General features: G+C 39.0%; 1 protein-coding gene across 3 annotated transcripts in view; it reads left to right on the top strand.

Moving 5' to 3' along the window:
- SEPTIN10 (septin 10) overlaps positions 1 to 14,562 on the top strand; it is a 62,974-nt gene that overhangs the window by 18,978 nt on the left and 29,434 nt on the right. For 2 of the 3 annotated variants that reach the window (XM_064268610.1, XM_064268611.1), the window contains exons 2-3: positions 10,754 to 10,819; positions 14,292 to 14,409. In XM_064268610.1, the coding sequence (XP_064124680.1) occupies positions 10,754 to 10,819; positions 14,292 to 14,409 (184 nt within the window). Of the gene's footprint in view, positions 1 to 10,753; positions 10,820 to 14,288; positions 14,410 to 14,562 lie in introns of all 3 variants that reach the window. The other variant, XM_064268609.1, reaches the window with a different exon arrangement.

Raw genomic sequence — 14,562 nt, 5'->3', positions numbered from 1 at the left:
CATAAAAAAACTTGGAAAAAAATTAGATGCTTTTTTTTTTTTCTTAACCTCAGGATGTGGAAAGATTTTCTAAGCTTTAAAACTAAGAAAGAGGCCGTAAAGGAAAAGATCGATGGGGCTATGTAAAACTTGAAAAGATGAGTGGCAAATTAGGAGAACATTTGCAGTACTAGGAAAATACATTTGCAATACACATAACAATCAGCGTATATCCAGCAGCTCTTGTTAATAAAGAAACTGCAACAGCAACAAAAATACCCTGACACACAAATGGGAGAGAATCATGAATTAGTGATTTGTAAAAACGTCTTAGAAATGGCCAGTAACCTGAAAAAAATGTTCAAAATACCAGAAATCAAATTAAGATGTTAGTTTTGCCCATCTAATTGACAAAAACTTAAAAGCTGTTAACACCCTGTGTTGATGACTGTGTAATGAAATGGGCACTTTCATAGACTAATACTGGAAATGTAAGCAGGTACAGTTTTATTGGACAGCAGTGATGGTTCAGTGGTAGAATTTGCGTCTTCCGTGTGGGAGAGCCAGGTTTGATTTCCAGCCAATACACCTTATGCCCAGCCACCACCTGTTTGTCAGTGAAAGCATGTGTGTTGTTATGATGCCAAACGGGTTTCAGTGGCACTTCCAGACTAAGGCAGACTAGGAAGAAAAGCCTGGCGATCTTTTCCTGAAAATCAGCCAGTGAGAACCCTGTGGGTCCCAACAGTCTGATCCGCAACCAATCACGGGGCTGTCATAGGACCAGGCAGTGTTCTATTCTGTTGTGCCTGGGGTTACCATGAGTTGCAGGCCAACTCATTGGCAGCTAACAACAGTTTTTTTGAGGGACAGTTTGGCAATATGTTTATAGCTTTGACAGGTTATTACACTTCTAGGAATTGGTCATAAGGAGATTATCGGATGTACAAAATGATTTATGCCTATACAGGTGTGTCAGTTTCAGAAGCAGATGCTGAAAAGGATTTATTAGGACAAGAGATTTATTGACGGACAGGGAAGGAGACCTAACACCTGTGAAGAAGGAAAGATGAAGGGAAAGGAAGCAGGATTGGGCAGGGAAAGCCTTAAGGGCATGATGCAGGTACTTAAATCTGTGAAAAGCAGCAGGAGTGTCATGAATTGAATTATGTCCCCCCAAAAATGTGTGTATCAATTTGGCTGGGCCATGATTCCCAGTATTGTGTGGTTGTCCTCCATTTTGTGATGGTAGTTTTATGTTAAAGAGCATTAGAGTGGGATGGGAAACCCTGCTGGCTTAGTGGTGAAGAGCTACAGCTGCTAATCAAGGGGTCAGCAGTGTGAATCTGCCAGGCGCTCCTGGGAAACTCTGTGGGGCAGTTCTACTCTGTCTGATAGGGTCGCTGTGAGTCAGAATCAACTTGACAGCAATGGTTTGGTTTTTTTTTTTTTGGTGTAACACCCTTACTAAGGTCACATCCCTGATCCACTGTAAAGGGAGTTTCCCTGGGGTGTGGCCTGTACAACCTTTTATCTTACAAGAGGTAAAAGGAAAGGGAAGCAAGCAGAGAGTTGGGGACCTCATGACACCAAGAAAGCAGCGCCAGGAGCAGAGGGTGTCGTTTGGACCTGAGGTCCTTGCGCTGAGATGTTCGCAGACCAAGGGAAGACTGATGACAAAGACCTTCCTCCAAAGCAGACAGAGAGAGAGAGCCTTCCCCTGGAGCCAGCTTCCTGAACTCAGACTTCTAGTCTACTGAACTGTGAGAGAATAAACTTCTTTGTTAAAGCCATCCACTTGTGGTATTTCTGTTATAGCAGCCCTAGATGACCAAGAGGAGTAAGCAGAACTGCACAGAGAGAGCCTCAGATAGCAATGTGGATCTGATAGTCTTATCCAACCCTGTGGAGAGCTCTGGGGCAAAGATTGCCAGTTAGAAGAATCCTGTGTTGGGCAGAAAGGCCAGGCTTTATCTAATACCTGCATTGTGCTTAGTTGTTGATTAGGGCTTCGGATTTCTGACAAGTTCCCAGGAAGTTATACATAAGAATCACCTGGGAATCTAGTTAAACTGTAGATTCTGATTCAGTATATCTGGGGTGGAAATGCAAATTTTTGGCAGGGAGCTTATTAAAAATGCAAATTCTCAGCAGGGTTCAAAACAGAATGAACTCATTCTAAGTCCTGCTTTATATAAAGGTAAAAACTGTGGAAAGTGAAGTTAAATTGAAGCCAAGTCAGGATTCTGTTCCTCTGAAGCTCATTGTTATATCATCTAGGGAGAGGATATGAGACAGTTTCAGGAATGTCTGTGCCCATGCCCCCAATGCTGAAATTTCAAAGACAGTGGAGAACTTGATATTCCTCCAGCTCTATCCCAGGGTGCTCTCAGAATTTTTTCTGTTGTTGTTTGCTGTGGCCTAGTAGGTTCTGACTCATGATGACCCTGTGTACAACAGAATGAAACACTGCCTGGTCCTGCACCATCCCCACAATCGCTGCTCTGTTTGAGCCTACTGTTGCAGCATTGTGTCAGTCCATCTTGTTGAGGGTCTTCCTCTTTTTACAGACCCTCTGCCAAGCATAGTATCCTTCTCCAGGGACTGGTCCCTCCTGATAACATGTCCAAAGTAGGGGAGACAAAGTCTCGCCATCCTCTCTTCTAAGGATCATTCTTCTTCCAGGACAGACTTGTTCATTCTTCTGGCAGTCCATGATATATTCAGTATCCTTTGCCAGCACTGTAATTCAAAGCCATCAAATCTTCTTTGGTCTTCCTTATTCATTGTTCAGTTTTTGAATGCATATCAGGTGATTGAAAATACCATGGCTTGGGTCAGAGGCACCTTGGTCCTCAAGGTGACATCTTTGCTTTTTAACATCTTAAAGAAGTCTTTTCAGCAGATTTGCCCAATGTAATATGTGGTTTGATTTCTTGACTGCTGTTTCCATGGGCATTGATTGTGAATCCAGGTAAATTGAAATCCTCAACAACTTCAGTATTTTCTCTGTTTATCATAATGTTGCTTATTGGTCCAGTTGTGAAGATTTTTTGTTCTCTTTATGTTAAGATGTAATCCATACTGAAGGCTGTGGTCTTTGATTTTCTTCAGTAAGTGCCTCAAGTCCTCTTCATTTTCAGGAAGCAAGGTTGTGTCATCTGCATATTGCAGGTTGTTAATGAGTCTTCCTCCAGTACTAATGCCCTGTTCTTCATGTAGTCCAACTTCCTTGGATTATTTACTCAGCATACGGATTGAATAAGTATGGTGAAAGGATATAACCCAGATGCACGCCTTTCCTGTTTTAAACCATGCATGCTATACCCTTGTTCTGTTTGAACGACTGCCTCCTGGTCTATGTACATGTTCTGCATGAGCACAGTCAGGTTGTCACTGATTGAATTGTGTCCCACCAAAATATCTGTCAACTTGGCAAGGTCATGATTCCCAGTATTGTATGACTGCCTACCATTTTGTCATCTGATGTGGTTTCTCTGTGTGTTGTAAATCCTATCACTATGATGTAATGAGATGGATTAGTGGCAGTTATATTGATGGGATCTGCAAGATTAGATAGTATCTTAGGCCAATCTCTTTTGAGAGAGTAAAGAGAGAAGCAAGCCAAAAGACACAAGGGGACCTCATACCACCAAGAAAGCAGTGTCGAGAGCAGAGTGCGTCCTTTGGACTTGATGTTCCTGAGCTGAGATGCTCCCAGACCAAGAAAGACTGATGACAAGGCCCTTCCTCTAGAGCTGACAGAGAGAGAAAGCCTTCCTCTGGAGCTGGCTCCCTGAACTCGGACTTCCAGCCTACTGAACTATGAGAGAATAAACTTCTCTTTGTTAAAGCCATCCACTTGTGGTATTTCTGTTACAGCAGCCTTAGATAACCAAGACTCGAGTGTTCTGGAATTCCCATTCTTTTCAATGTTATCCATAATTGTTGTGATCTGCATAGTCGAATGCCTTTGCATAGTCAATAAAGCACAGGTAAACGTCTTTCTGGCACTCTTCTGCTTTCAGCCAAGATCCATCTGTTCTCTTCTGAGTCTGGCTTGAATTTCTGGCAGTTCCCTGCTGTATCTGTTTTTGAATTATCTTCAGCAAAGTTTTACTTGGATGTGATATTAATGATATTGTTCAATAGTTTCTGCATTCTGTTGGATCACCTTCCTTTGAAATGGGCACAGATATGGATCTCTTCTAGTCGATTGGCCAGATTTCTTGGCATAGACCAGTGAGTGCTCCCAGAGTTGTATCCATTGAAACATTTCAGTTGACATTCTGTCAGTTCCTGGAGCCTTATTTTTTGCCAGTGTCTTCAGTGCATCTTGGACTTTTTCCTTCAGTACCGTCGGTTCTTGATTATATGTTACCTGCTGAATGGTTGAATGTTGACCAGTTCTTTTCGGTACAGTGGCTCTGTGTATTCCGTCCATGTTCTTTTGATGCTTCTTGTGTCATTCAATATTTTGCCCGTAGAATGCTTCTCAACTCAAGTTTTAAATTTTTCCTTCAATTCTTTCAGCTTGAGAAATGCCAAGCGTGTTCTTCCTTTTTGGTCTTCTAACTCCAGTCTTTGTACGTTTCTTTATAATATTTTATACTTTGTCTTCTCCAATGAATGACTTGTTTTGCAAGACCAGTGACCTATTTCCAATGAATAGGTCATTGGTCTTGCAAAATTTTATGATGCTATCTCCGTTGTCATTTCTATCACCAAGGGCATATTTTCCAACTACTTATCCTTCTTTGTTTCCAACTTTCACATTTCAATTGCCAGGGATTATTAATGCATTTTCATCGCATGCTTGATCAAGTTCAGGCTGCAGAAATTGGTTAAAATCTTCAGTTTCTTCATCTTTGGCCTTAGTGGTTGGTGCGTAAATTTAAATAATAGTTGTATTAACTGGTCTTCTTTGTAGACATATGGATATTATTTTTCCCTATGATTTTTCTATTTTTCAGATATTCTCTGTGATTCATTAAATACTACAACTCTTGTTTTTCAAAATTCGTAAGCATGTGTTAGGCTTTGTTAGGAGTTAAAGGCATTGTATTAGTTTTTCCCTTCTGCATAGTAGGTATGTAGGTGTAAATACATATCTGTTTTGCATATGTATGATGTATATATGTATTTAATAACTACATAAAAAGAAAATTGACTAATTTTGGATGTTGATTTTCTCAGTCGCCTTTTCCTTTGAAATGAGATTGTGAGTGCCTGGTATGAATTAGTGCTTCTCTTTGGATAGGCCTTAAGGTCAAGGGTCATGTCTTACTGCTCTTGAGATCCCAGTGCCCCAAAATAGTCATTTGCTCGTAGGTGGTCAGTGATGGAGTGAACCTGAATTCCCCTTGTAGATTGTTTTTTTTCGTTTTAAGTGTAGAGTTTCTTAACCCTACACCGAGCTCTTTTGGCTGCTAGAGGGACTCTGTCAACTCTTATCTTTGTGTTATTTTACCTTAAACACCGTCCTGTTAATTAACTGAAAACTATTTTTGTTCTAAAACTTGTTTTGAAATTTTGACCAGTCATGTAGTACTAGTAGGAAATATTAAAAACATCTATTTATATTACTTTTGTATGACTCATTCAAGCTTCCTAATCAAAACATTTATCCACAGAGTTTTTAAGTAGGCTTTTTGGCAGGTATTCAGAAACATCGGAAGTAAATAAACAAAAGCCATGTTCGATATGAACTTACACAATTGACAGAAGCTTATCCTACACTTGATTAGTGAAACTTCGATGGCAAATAAGCACAAAACCTATATTCTTTTCTAAGCAAATTTTTGTTATCAACCAAACTGTTTATTAAGCAGCATTTCAGAAAATTTAATGAAATTCTATCCATTATAGTAAAACCAAATACTACTTCTTACAAGTAATTTTTAAAAAGTTTAGTTTTCATTAAAGTTCTATAGTTGATTGGTCCAAATAAAATAAAAACCAGTTGGTGTCAAGTTGACTCCAACTCATGGCAGCTTCAAGTGTGTCAGAGTAGAGCTGTGCTCCGTAGGGTTTTCAGTGGCCGATTTTTTGGAAGCACGTGACAGGCCTTTCTTCCTAGGCACGGCTGGGTGGACACGGACCTTCAAACTTTCAGTTAGCGGCAGAGTGTGTTAAATGTGTGTGCTACCCATACAAGCCTTCGTTAGCCTTCAGTTAATTAGATGTGTGGCGTATCACAGTAGACTCAGATACCCTAATGTGAGTAAATATACCTACTTGTCACTTATTGGCTATCTCGTTATCTGACATTTTGCATTTATGACAATAGTAAAAAATATGCTATCTGTTTTGCTCATTAACTACATACGCCTGGTAGTAATAAACGCTGAGGTGTGAGGCACAAGTAACCCTGGCTGTGATGGTTAAGGTTATGTGTCAACTTGGCTGGGCCAGGCTTCTCAGTGGTTTGGCAGTTATGTAATTATGTAGCCCTTTTTCATTTTGTGATCTGATGTGGTCATCTTCCATTTTTTCATAATACCGATTTTTGTATAATGACCTGGTCTTTGGAACCTACCCATGTCTGTGAGGACTGCATGTAAATGTTACATGGGGAAATAACACTGCTAGGCCAGGTCTCTGGGAAGGATAAATGGTGACTTGAGCATGGAATGCTCTATTGTCTTGTTTAGTTGAGCATTTCTCAGCTAACAAGCGTCATGTTAGAAAAATGTGTTGGTAACTCCTCAGTGTTTGGAAATGATGTTACCTGTAGTGATTAAGCATAAGACCAGCCGGCAAAAGCTTATTTTACCCATAATGTACCTGAGAAAGAATGTTCTTACATTCTGGAAAAACCAGTCGTGATGCACACTAGGCTGTTTGTGTGGGATTGTATTCATAATTCTAATGGGGTGGGGGTGGGGTTTCCAGGAACATCACACCCCGTGCTCCTCTCATGGACAAAACTGTTAATTGCTGCATAGTTCATTGATTGTAATTAAAAACTAGGGGAGCGCTTAAATATTATTTTTGTTTTGTGCTGTTGAGTTGATTCCAACTCATAGCAACCCTATAGGACAGAGTAGAACTGCCCCATTGGCTTTCCAAGGCTATAATCTTTATGGTAGCAGATTGCTAGGACTTTTCTCATGTGGAGCTGCTGGTGGGTTTGAACCGCTGACCTTTAGTTACCAGCTGAGTGCACCCATATATATACTATAAAGCATACCTTGGCTGCTAACCAAAAGGTTGGCAGTTTGAATCCACCAGCCGCTCCTTGGAAACCCTATTGGGGTAGTTTTAGTCTGTCTTCTAGGGTTACTATGAGTCAGAATCTATTCGACAGCACAGGGTTTGGTTTTTGTTTTTTTACTGTGGTACAGTAAAGACTGCAAAATCTGGAACCTCTGTAAGGCGGAAACCTGTCAGAGAAGGAAAACTAAAATATTTTCTTTTAATAGAGAGTTATAGAAAAGTGTTGACAGCACCCTGACAAAGGCGGAAAACTTGCAAGACCTGTAACAACAAGGCAGTCTTGTCAAATTCTGAATCTCACAGGTTTCACTGTATACGTTGAATATTACGTATTATTTATTTATGCAGATACCTATCCAGCAAGGAAACTACAATTTTAGACTTGAGTGAGTAGTGTAGACTTTAAGTCAAAACTTGATGATAATGACAGTATTTGAATATTTTTTTAATGTAAATATAGTATTTAGATTTAGACTTTTTCGAGGTAGTGCTTGTACAGGCAAACCTTGAAGATATTGTGGGTTTGGTTCCAGACCACGGCAGTAAAACAAATATCGCAATAAAGTGAGTCACACAGATTTTTAAATTTTTCCAGTGCATGTAAAGTTATCTTTATACTGTAGCCTATTAAATGTGTAATAGCATTATGTCTAAAACAATGTACATACCTTAATTAAAAAATAACTTTATTGCTAAAAAAAATGCTAACCATCATCTGAGTCTTCCACAAATAGTGATTTTTTTGTTAGTGGAGGGTCTTGCCTTGATGTTGATGGCTGCTGACTGATCAGGGTGGTGGTTGCTGAAGATTGGGGTGGCTGTGGCAATTTCTTAGAGTAAGACACCATTGAAGTTTGCTGCATCGATTGACTTTTCCTTTCATGAGAGATTTCTCTGTAACATGCGATGTTGTTTCATAGCATTTTCCCCACAGCAGAATGTCTTTCAAAATTGGAGTCAGTCCTCTCAAACCCTGCTTTATCAACTAAGTTCATGTAATGTTCTAAATCCATTGTTGTCATTTCAACAATGTTCGCAGCATCTTCACCAGAAGTAGATTCCACCTCAAGAAACCCACTTTCTTTGCTCATCCGCATGAAGCGAGTCCTTATCCTTTAAGGTTTTATCATGAGATTGCAGCAATTCAGTCACATCTTCAGGCTCCACTTCTAATTTCCAGTTCTCTTGCTTTTTCTACCACATCTGCAGTCACCTCCTTCACCGAAGGCTTGAGCCCCTCAAAGTCATCCATGAGGGTTGGAATCAACTTCTTCCAAACTCCCATTTATGTTGCTGTTTTGACCTCCCTTGAATCATTAATGTTCTTAATGGCATCTAGAATGGTGAATCCTTTCCAGAAGGTTTTCAATTTACTTTTTTGCCCAGATCCATCAGAGGAATCATTACTGTGGCAGCTATAGCCTTATGAAATATATATTTCTTAGATAATAAGACTTGAAAGTTGAAATTACTCCTTGATCCTTGGGCTACAGAATGGATGTTGCGTTAGCAGGCATGAAAACAACATCAATCTTGTACCTCTCCATCAGAGCTCTTGGGTGACCAGACGCATTGTCAATGAGCAGTAATATTTTGAAAGGAACCTTTTTTTCTGAGCAGTAGGTCTCAACAGCGGGGTTAAAATATTCAGTAAACTCTTTTGTAAACAAATGTGTTGTCATCCAGGCTTTGTTGTTCCATTTGTAGAGCACAGGAAGAGTAGATTTAGCATAATTCTCAAGGGCCCTAGGATTTTCAGAATGGTAAATGAGCATTGACTTCAACTTAACCTTCTGGAGATTTGTGAGACATACTTCCCAGTCAGTTTTTATGCCTCTGGAGTTTAATGCTTTTAGCCTTAAGGCTGGAGCCTTTTGAAATCCCTGAAACTCAAAAATCCTGAGTGGGAGCCTCATTTTTGTGTAGTTTGAGCATTGTCATAGGTGCTATGTCCTGAATATGTGAATTTTCTAAACTTTTGACAGGTTTGCCTTTATTTCTGTAAGATAAGCTTCCTCACTGTTTCCCAGTCACTATGTTCTGGAGAGAATGTGCTTACTGTGAGAATGAACTTCGTTCAGTCATAGTGGCCATTTTCTCCTTTATGCCATTCATTGTTTCCAGGTGTTACTGGCTCCCTTCTTTTCTAGCTTCTGAACAGTAAATAATGCCTTTCCAATAAGGACTAACACATTGCAGTGGTCCTTTTCAAAAGACTTGACCTTGTGTAAGTTATTCTTACCATGCTTTCGTTGACTTATATTGGTAGGATTTACTACACCCATAATGTAATCCCAGATAATGGATATCAAAATCCATAACTCATAGCAAAAATTCTGAGTTGGTCCCTTAATCGGCATGCCTTCCATTAGTGAAAATACATGGTATGGACAAAAAAATTCAAAGGCGAAAATAATTGGGTTACCAAAGGGTTAAAGTCACAAGCTGCATTAGCCACTAACAAAAGTCAGCCTGTCCTTTGACGCTTTGAAGCCAGGCATTGACTTCTCCTCTCTAGCTATGACAATCCTAGATCGGCGTCTTCTTCCCGTATGAGGCTGTTTCATGTACATTGAGAACCTGTTGTTGAGTGTAGCCGCCTTCATCAATTATCTCAGCTAGATCTTCTGCATAACTTGCTGCAGCTTCTACATCAGCACTTGCAACTTCATGTTGAACTTTTATGATATGGAGACGTCTTTCCTTAAATCTCATGAAACAACCTCTGCTAGCTTCAAACCCTTCTTCTGCAGCTTCCTCACCTCTCTCAGCCTTGATAGGATTGAAGAGAGTTAGGGTCTTGCCCTGGAGTAGGCTTTGGCTTAAGGGAATATTGTGGCTGATCGTCTATCCAGACCACTAAAACTTTGTCATATCTGTGATAAACCTGTTTTGCTTTCTTATCATTTGCGTGTTTGCTGGAGTAGCACTTTTCATTTCCTTCAAGAACTTTTCCTTTGCATTCACATCTTGGCTAACTGCTTGGTGTAAGAGCTTTCGGCCTATCTCAGCTTTTGCTGCGACTTTCTCACTAAGCTTAATCATTTCTAGCTTTTGATTTAAAGTAGAGACATGCGACTCTTCTTTCACTTGAACACTTGAAGGCCACAGTAGGGTTAATAATTGGCCTAATTTCAATATTGTCATGTCTCAGGGAATAGGGGGCCCCAAGAAGAGGGAGAGAGGGGAGCAGCTGGTTGGTGGAGCACTCAGAGAACACACATGTTTATTAAGTTCATTGTTTTATATGGGTGTAGATAGTGGCACCCCAAAACAATTACAATAGTAACATCAAAGATCACTGATCACAGATCACCATAACGGATACAGTAATAATGAAAACATTTGAAATATTGTGAGAATCAACAAAATGTGACACAGAGACATGAAGTCAGCACATGCTGTTGGAAAAATGGTGCTGATAGACTTCCGGGACACAGGGTTGCCACAAACCTTAAATTTGTGAAAAATACAGTATGTGTGAAGTACAATAAAGTGAAGTGCAATAAAACCAGATATGCCCGTATTTTAAGTTTTTATTTTTTTCTTTTTTCAGCTTTTTCAAACTCACATGGCAGCGAAAACTTGTATATCCTCTCCAGTATCTGATGATGAACAGGGAGTAAGTATATATTTAGATAGAAGACTGCATATTGTACTCTAAATGCTTCTGTGATTTCAAAATAGCTATTCAGAGAACGAACTGACAAACTTCTGTGATAGAGGCTTATGTGTGTACTTAGCTTGAATGTGAATCAACTTTTATATCGATTGAATTTATAACAAACCAGTGGTGGTTAATTGTGGAGTATCCACATGTCTCTGTCCTAAAAAAAAACCTACTTGACATTAAAGGAAAATAAGTGAAAACTCCAAGAACGTCAACAACATGTGGTGGGAAGATGACCACTGCTTTTGATGGACATACTTGTAGAAGTTTGTGGATTATAGAAAACTCTTATTGACAGAGTTTAAGGAAGGAGCTGGATGGGCACCTGTTAGGTGTTGCTGAGTGGGAGGTTTTTATGTTTTTAAGATTCCTTCTGAAACGTTTCTGTATGTGAGGGAAAGTTTTTTGTAATTCACATTAAAATTTATATTTAAAATGAAGTAGCAAACTTTGAAAGAGGTGAGTTGTATATTTTTTAAAAAAGAAAATTCAAATACAAACATAGGTAATTTAATAAGATTAAATAATGTCTCTTAGTTCTGTGTTCGGTTAATTATGGTCTCTTGTTTTTTCCTCTACCTCCGTACATGCAAGGATTCCTGCAGTTTCGATAAGACTTAATTTTACCACCAAACTACCATCTTTTTTGTTTCTTTCTCAGACTGGCAATTCTTTTAAGTCAACAGTCTATTGCATCTTTATTTTATCACTGTCCAGACTTTTTGAGTTACTCTAAATCTGCTTCCTAACGCATTGCGTTGCAGAAACTACTGGCGAGATCACAGGAATCTCTCAGTGACTAAGCTATTGAGTGGCTGTTGCTCGTTCCGCGTTTTCTCTGGCCTCTCTTCTGCATTAAGTCATGGTGACCACACCTTTTTAAAAATGCTTTCTTTATTCCCATGACGTTAAAATCTTACATCTTTAGAACCAGAAGGGATCCTAGAGGCCATTTAATTCAACTTTCATCTGGTAAGCGGTGCTTTCCATGGAAACTCTTAATGAATATTTTTCTCATCCTTTCTTGAAACTTTCATAACTTGAAAACACAGTTTTCTTCCACGCCTCTGAACTGGTTCATTCCAGTTCGCACCCCTGCTGAGAATTTGCACTTCCATCCCAGATATACTAAATCAGAATCTACACTTTAACTAGATCCCCAGGTGATTTTTATGTATAATACGTTTTGAGAACCACTGCTCTACTAATGATTGTCAGAATTGGTCCCTGACTGGCAGTGTTAGCATTGACTGGGAAATTGTTAGAAATGCAAATTCTCAGCAGGCAGAAGGAACTGGTTCAAAGCTCTAGTTTCTTCACAATCTTTTTTCCGTTAACCATAAAAAATAACACGCTTACATGAATAAAAGGGACTCAAGGGCACAGAAGAGAATACAGTGTACTAGTTTTCTATTGCCGCATAAGCCATTGCCACAAATTTAGCAGCTTAAAACAACACCTGTTTTTCTTCCTGTAGGCCAGGAAGCGAGGCACAGTGTAGCTGGCTTTTTCTGCTCAGAGTCTTATGCTCAAGTATCAGCTGGGCTGGGTTCTTATCTGGAGGCTGTGGGGAAGAATCTGCTTTCAGACTCCTTCATGTTGTTGGCAGAATTAAGTTTCTTGCTGGGAGTTGACTGGGGAGTTACTGTCAACTCCTAGAGGCAGTTCTCAGGTCCTTGCCATGTGGCCCCCTCTTTCTTCAAAGCCCAGCAAGGAAAACTTCTTGTATTTGAATCCCTCTCATACTTTGAAACTCATTCTTAAGCACAGAGTAGCTAAAGTGAATAGAAGAGATGATGATGGTTAGAAAATGGGAACATTTTCAGTTTTACTTCTTAGATATATTTTCTGTCCTACTCTCTTTTCCTCCTAGGATTCCAATTATAGGGATGTTAGACCTTTTGATATTGCCCTACAGGTCATTGCGGCTCTCCCTATGCTTTCACTTAGTAATTACTATTGGACAAATCTTTCTTCCATTATTTGACCTGCTGTTAATTTAATCCAATGTATTTTTTATTCCACTGTGGAATTCCATTTGTTGCTTTTTAAAAAGAGCTTTATGTATCTCTTATAATTCCTTGTCATCTCATCGCATTATATCCTTCTTTATCCTATAGATTTTTTTAGCATATTTGTCATAATTATTTTAAAGTCTTTCTCAGCTAATTCAACATCTGCTTTTCATTTGTGGATCTCTTTGTGTTGACCCTTTTTTTTTTTTTTTTTTGATTATGAGTCACATTTTTTGCTTCTTCCTATCTAGTAAGTTTTGATTATACAGTAGATATTGTGGATGGTGCATTGGAGAAATTCTGGATTATGTTTTCTTCTTTGGAAGTGTGTTGAATTTTATTCTAGCAGGCAGTTAAATTGTCTTTTGTTCATGTTGTGCTTTGGTTTTAGGCTTTGTTTTGCAGGTCTGTTTCAGCTTGCCTTCAATGCTAGAGAGCATTCCTAATTCCTGGGATGTGGTCCTTTCTCCTAATATGTGGCTTATACAGGTTTTCAGTAGAAAGCCTATGGTGTTTACCAAGCCCTTTTTACTTAGAAAACTTGCAATTCAAACTCTGTCTCCCCAGGATGACACTCTTGACAGCTCTGGTTGGCACCTTCCACTTCTCATTTCCCTCCTGCTGGGCTCTTTGTGTTCCTTCTGTACATGCGCAGTTCAGCAGTCAGTCAAATATTTAAGGGGAGCGTGTCTGCAAACTTCAGATTTCCTGCTTTCTGGAATTTTCCCTGTCAATTTCTAGCGGGAATGCCTGCACCAATCTCTAACTGACTTCCCAGCCCAGTAAGACTACACCACTTTCTTCTTGAGCATCATTTTTCTTGTGCTGCTCTGACAGTGAAGTGCCCTCAGGGAAAAAGTGAGATAAATGTGCATCCCACTTCTTTCACAAGTCCTGTTCTGTCCAGTGTCTACCTGCCTTTGGTGACTTGAAGGCGTTGCTTATAATTGTTAGTTAGGAAGGTTAGTTTGACATAAATTACTGTTTCTGGGAGTTGGAACTGTATATGTAATTTTGTAGTACATTTTTTTTCACTTGACATTTTAATGTAAAAGTTTTCCAAGTTATTAAAAATGTATCATAATAAACATCTGTAATGATTTTACATGCTCCATTTTGTGAATGAGTTTACCATAGTTTACTTGGATATTTTTTTACTTTTGGAAATCAAATGTTTTGATGCTATAAATCATACTGCACTGTTAAAAATAAGAAATATGTGTTTGGAGTGTCTGGACACAGAATTCTTTTATTACAGATTTACTTCTATCTTGGGTGAAGATAATTGTAAAATCTTTAGTTTCTTTGATAAATTATATTTGTCCTTTCAAATGTGCCTATTTCCTACTTTAATAAGAGTTTTTTTTTTTTTTTTTTCTTTCACTGTTGTTTTTGTTTTCCTTCAGCAGAAGAAAGAAAATATTCGTTCTTTAACTATGTCTGGCCATGTTGGTTTTGAGAGTTTGCCTGATCAGCTGGTCAATAGATCCATTCAGCAAGGCTTCTGTTTTAATATTCTCTGTGTCGGTAAGTGCCACACTTTTCCTCTATATCATTCCTTCTTGTTTCTTGTGCTCACTTCCCACTTGTCATAAGCAGTTTGATGCTGATGTTACCAGTTTGAGGTCATGACCCCAAGTTTTTTTCAGTTATTTAAATTCTGTCCGTTTTCGCTTTCTT

The sequence above is a fragment of the Loxodonta africana genome, chromosome 15, assembly GCF_030014295.1.
Source record: "Loxodonta africana isolate mLoxAfr1 chromosome 15, mLoxAfr1.hap2, whole genome shotgun sequence".
NCBI classification, from domain to species: domain Eukaryota; kingdom Metazoa; phylum Chordata; class Mammalia; order Proboscidea; family Elephantidae; genus Loxodonta; species Loxodonta africana.
The sequence above is the reverse complement of the archived record's forward strand: the minus strand, read 5'-3'. Positions and strand labels throughout refer to the sequence as shown.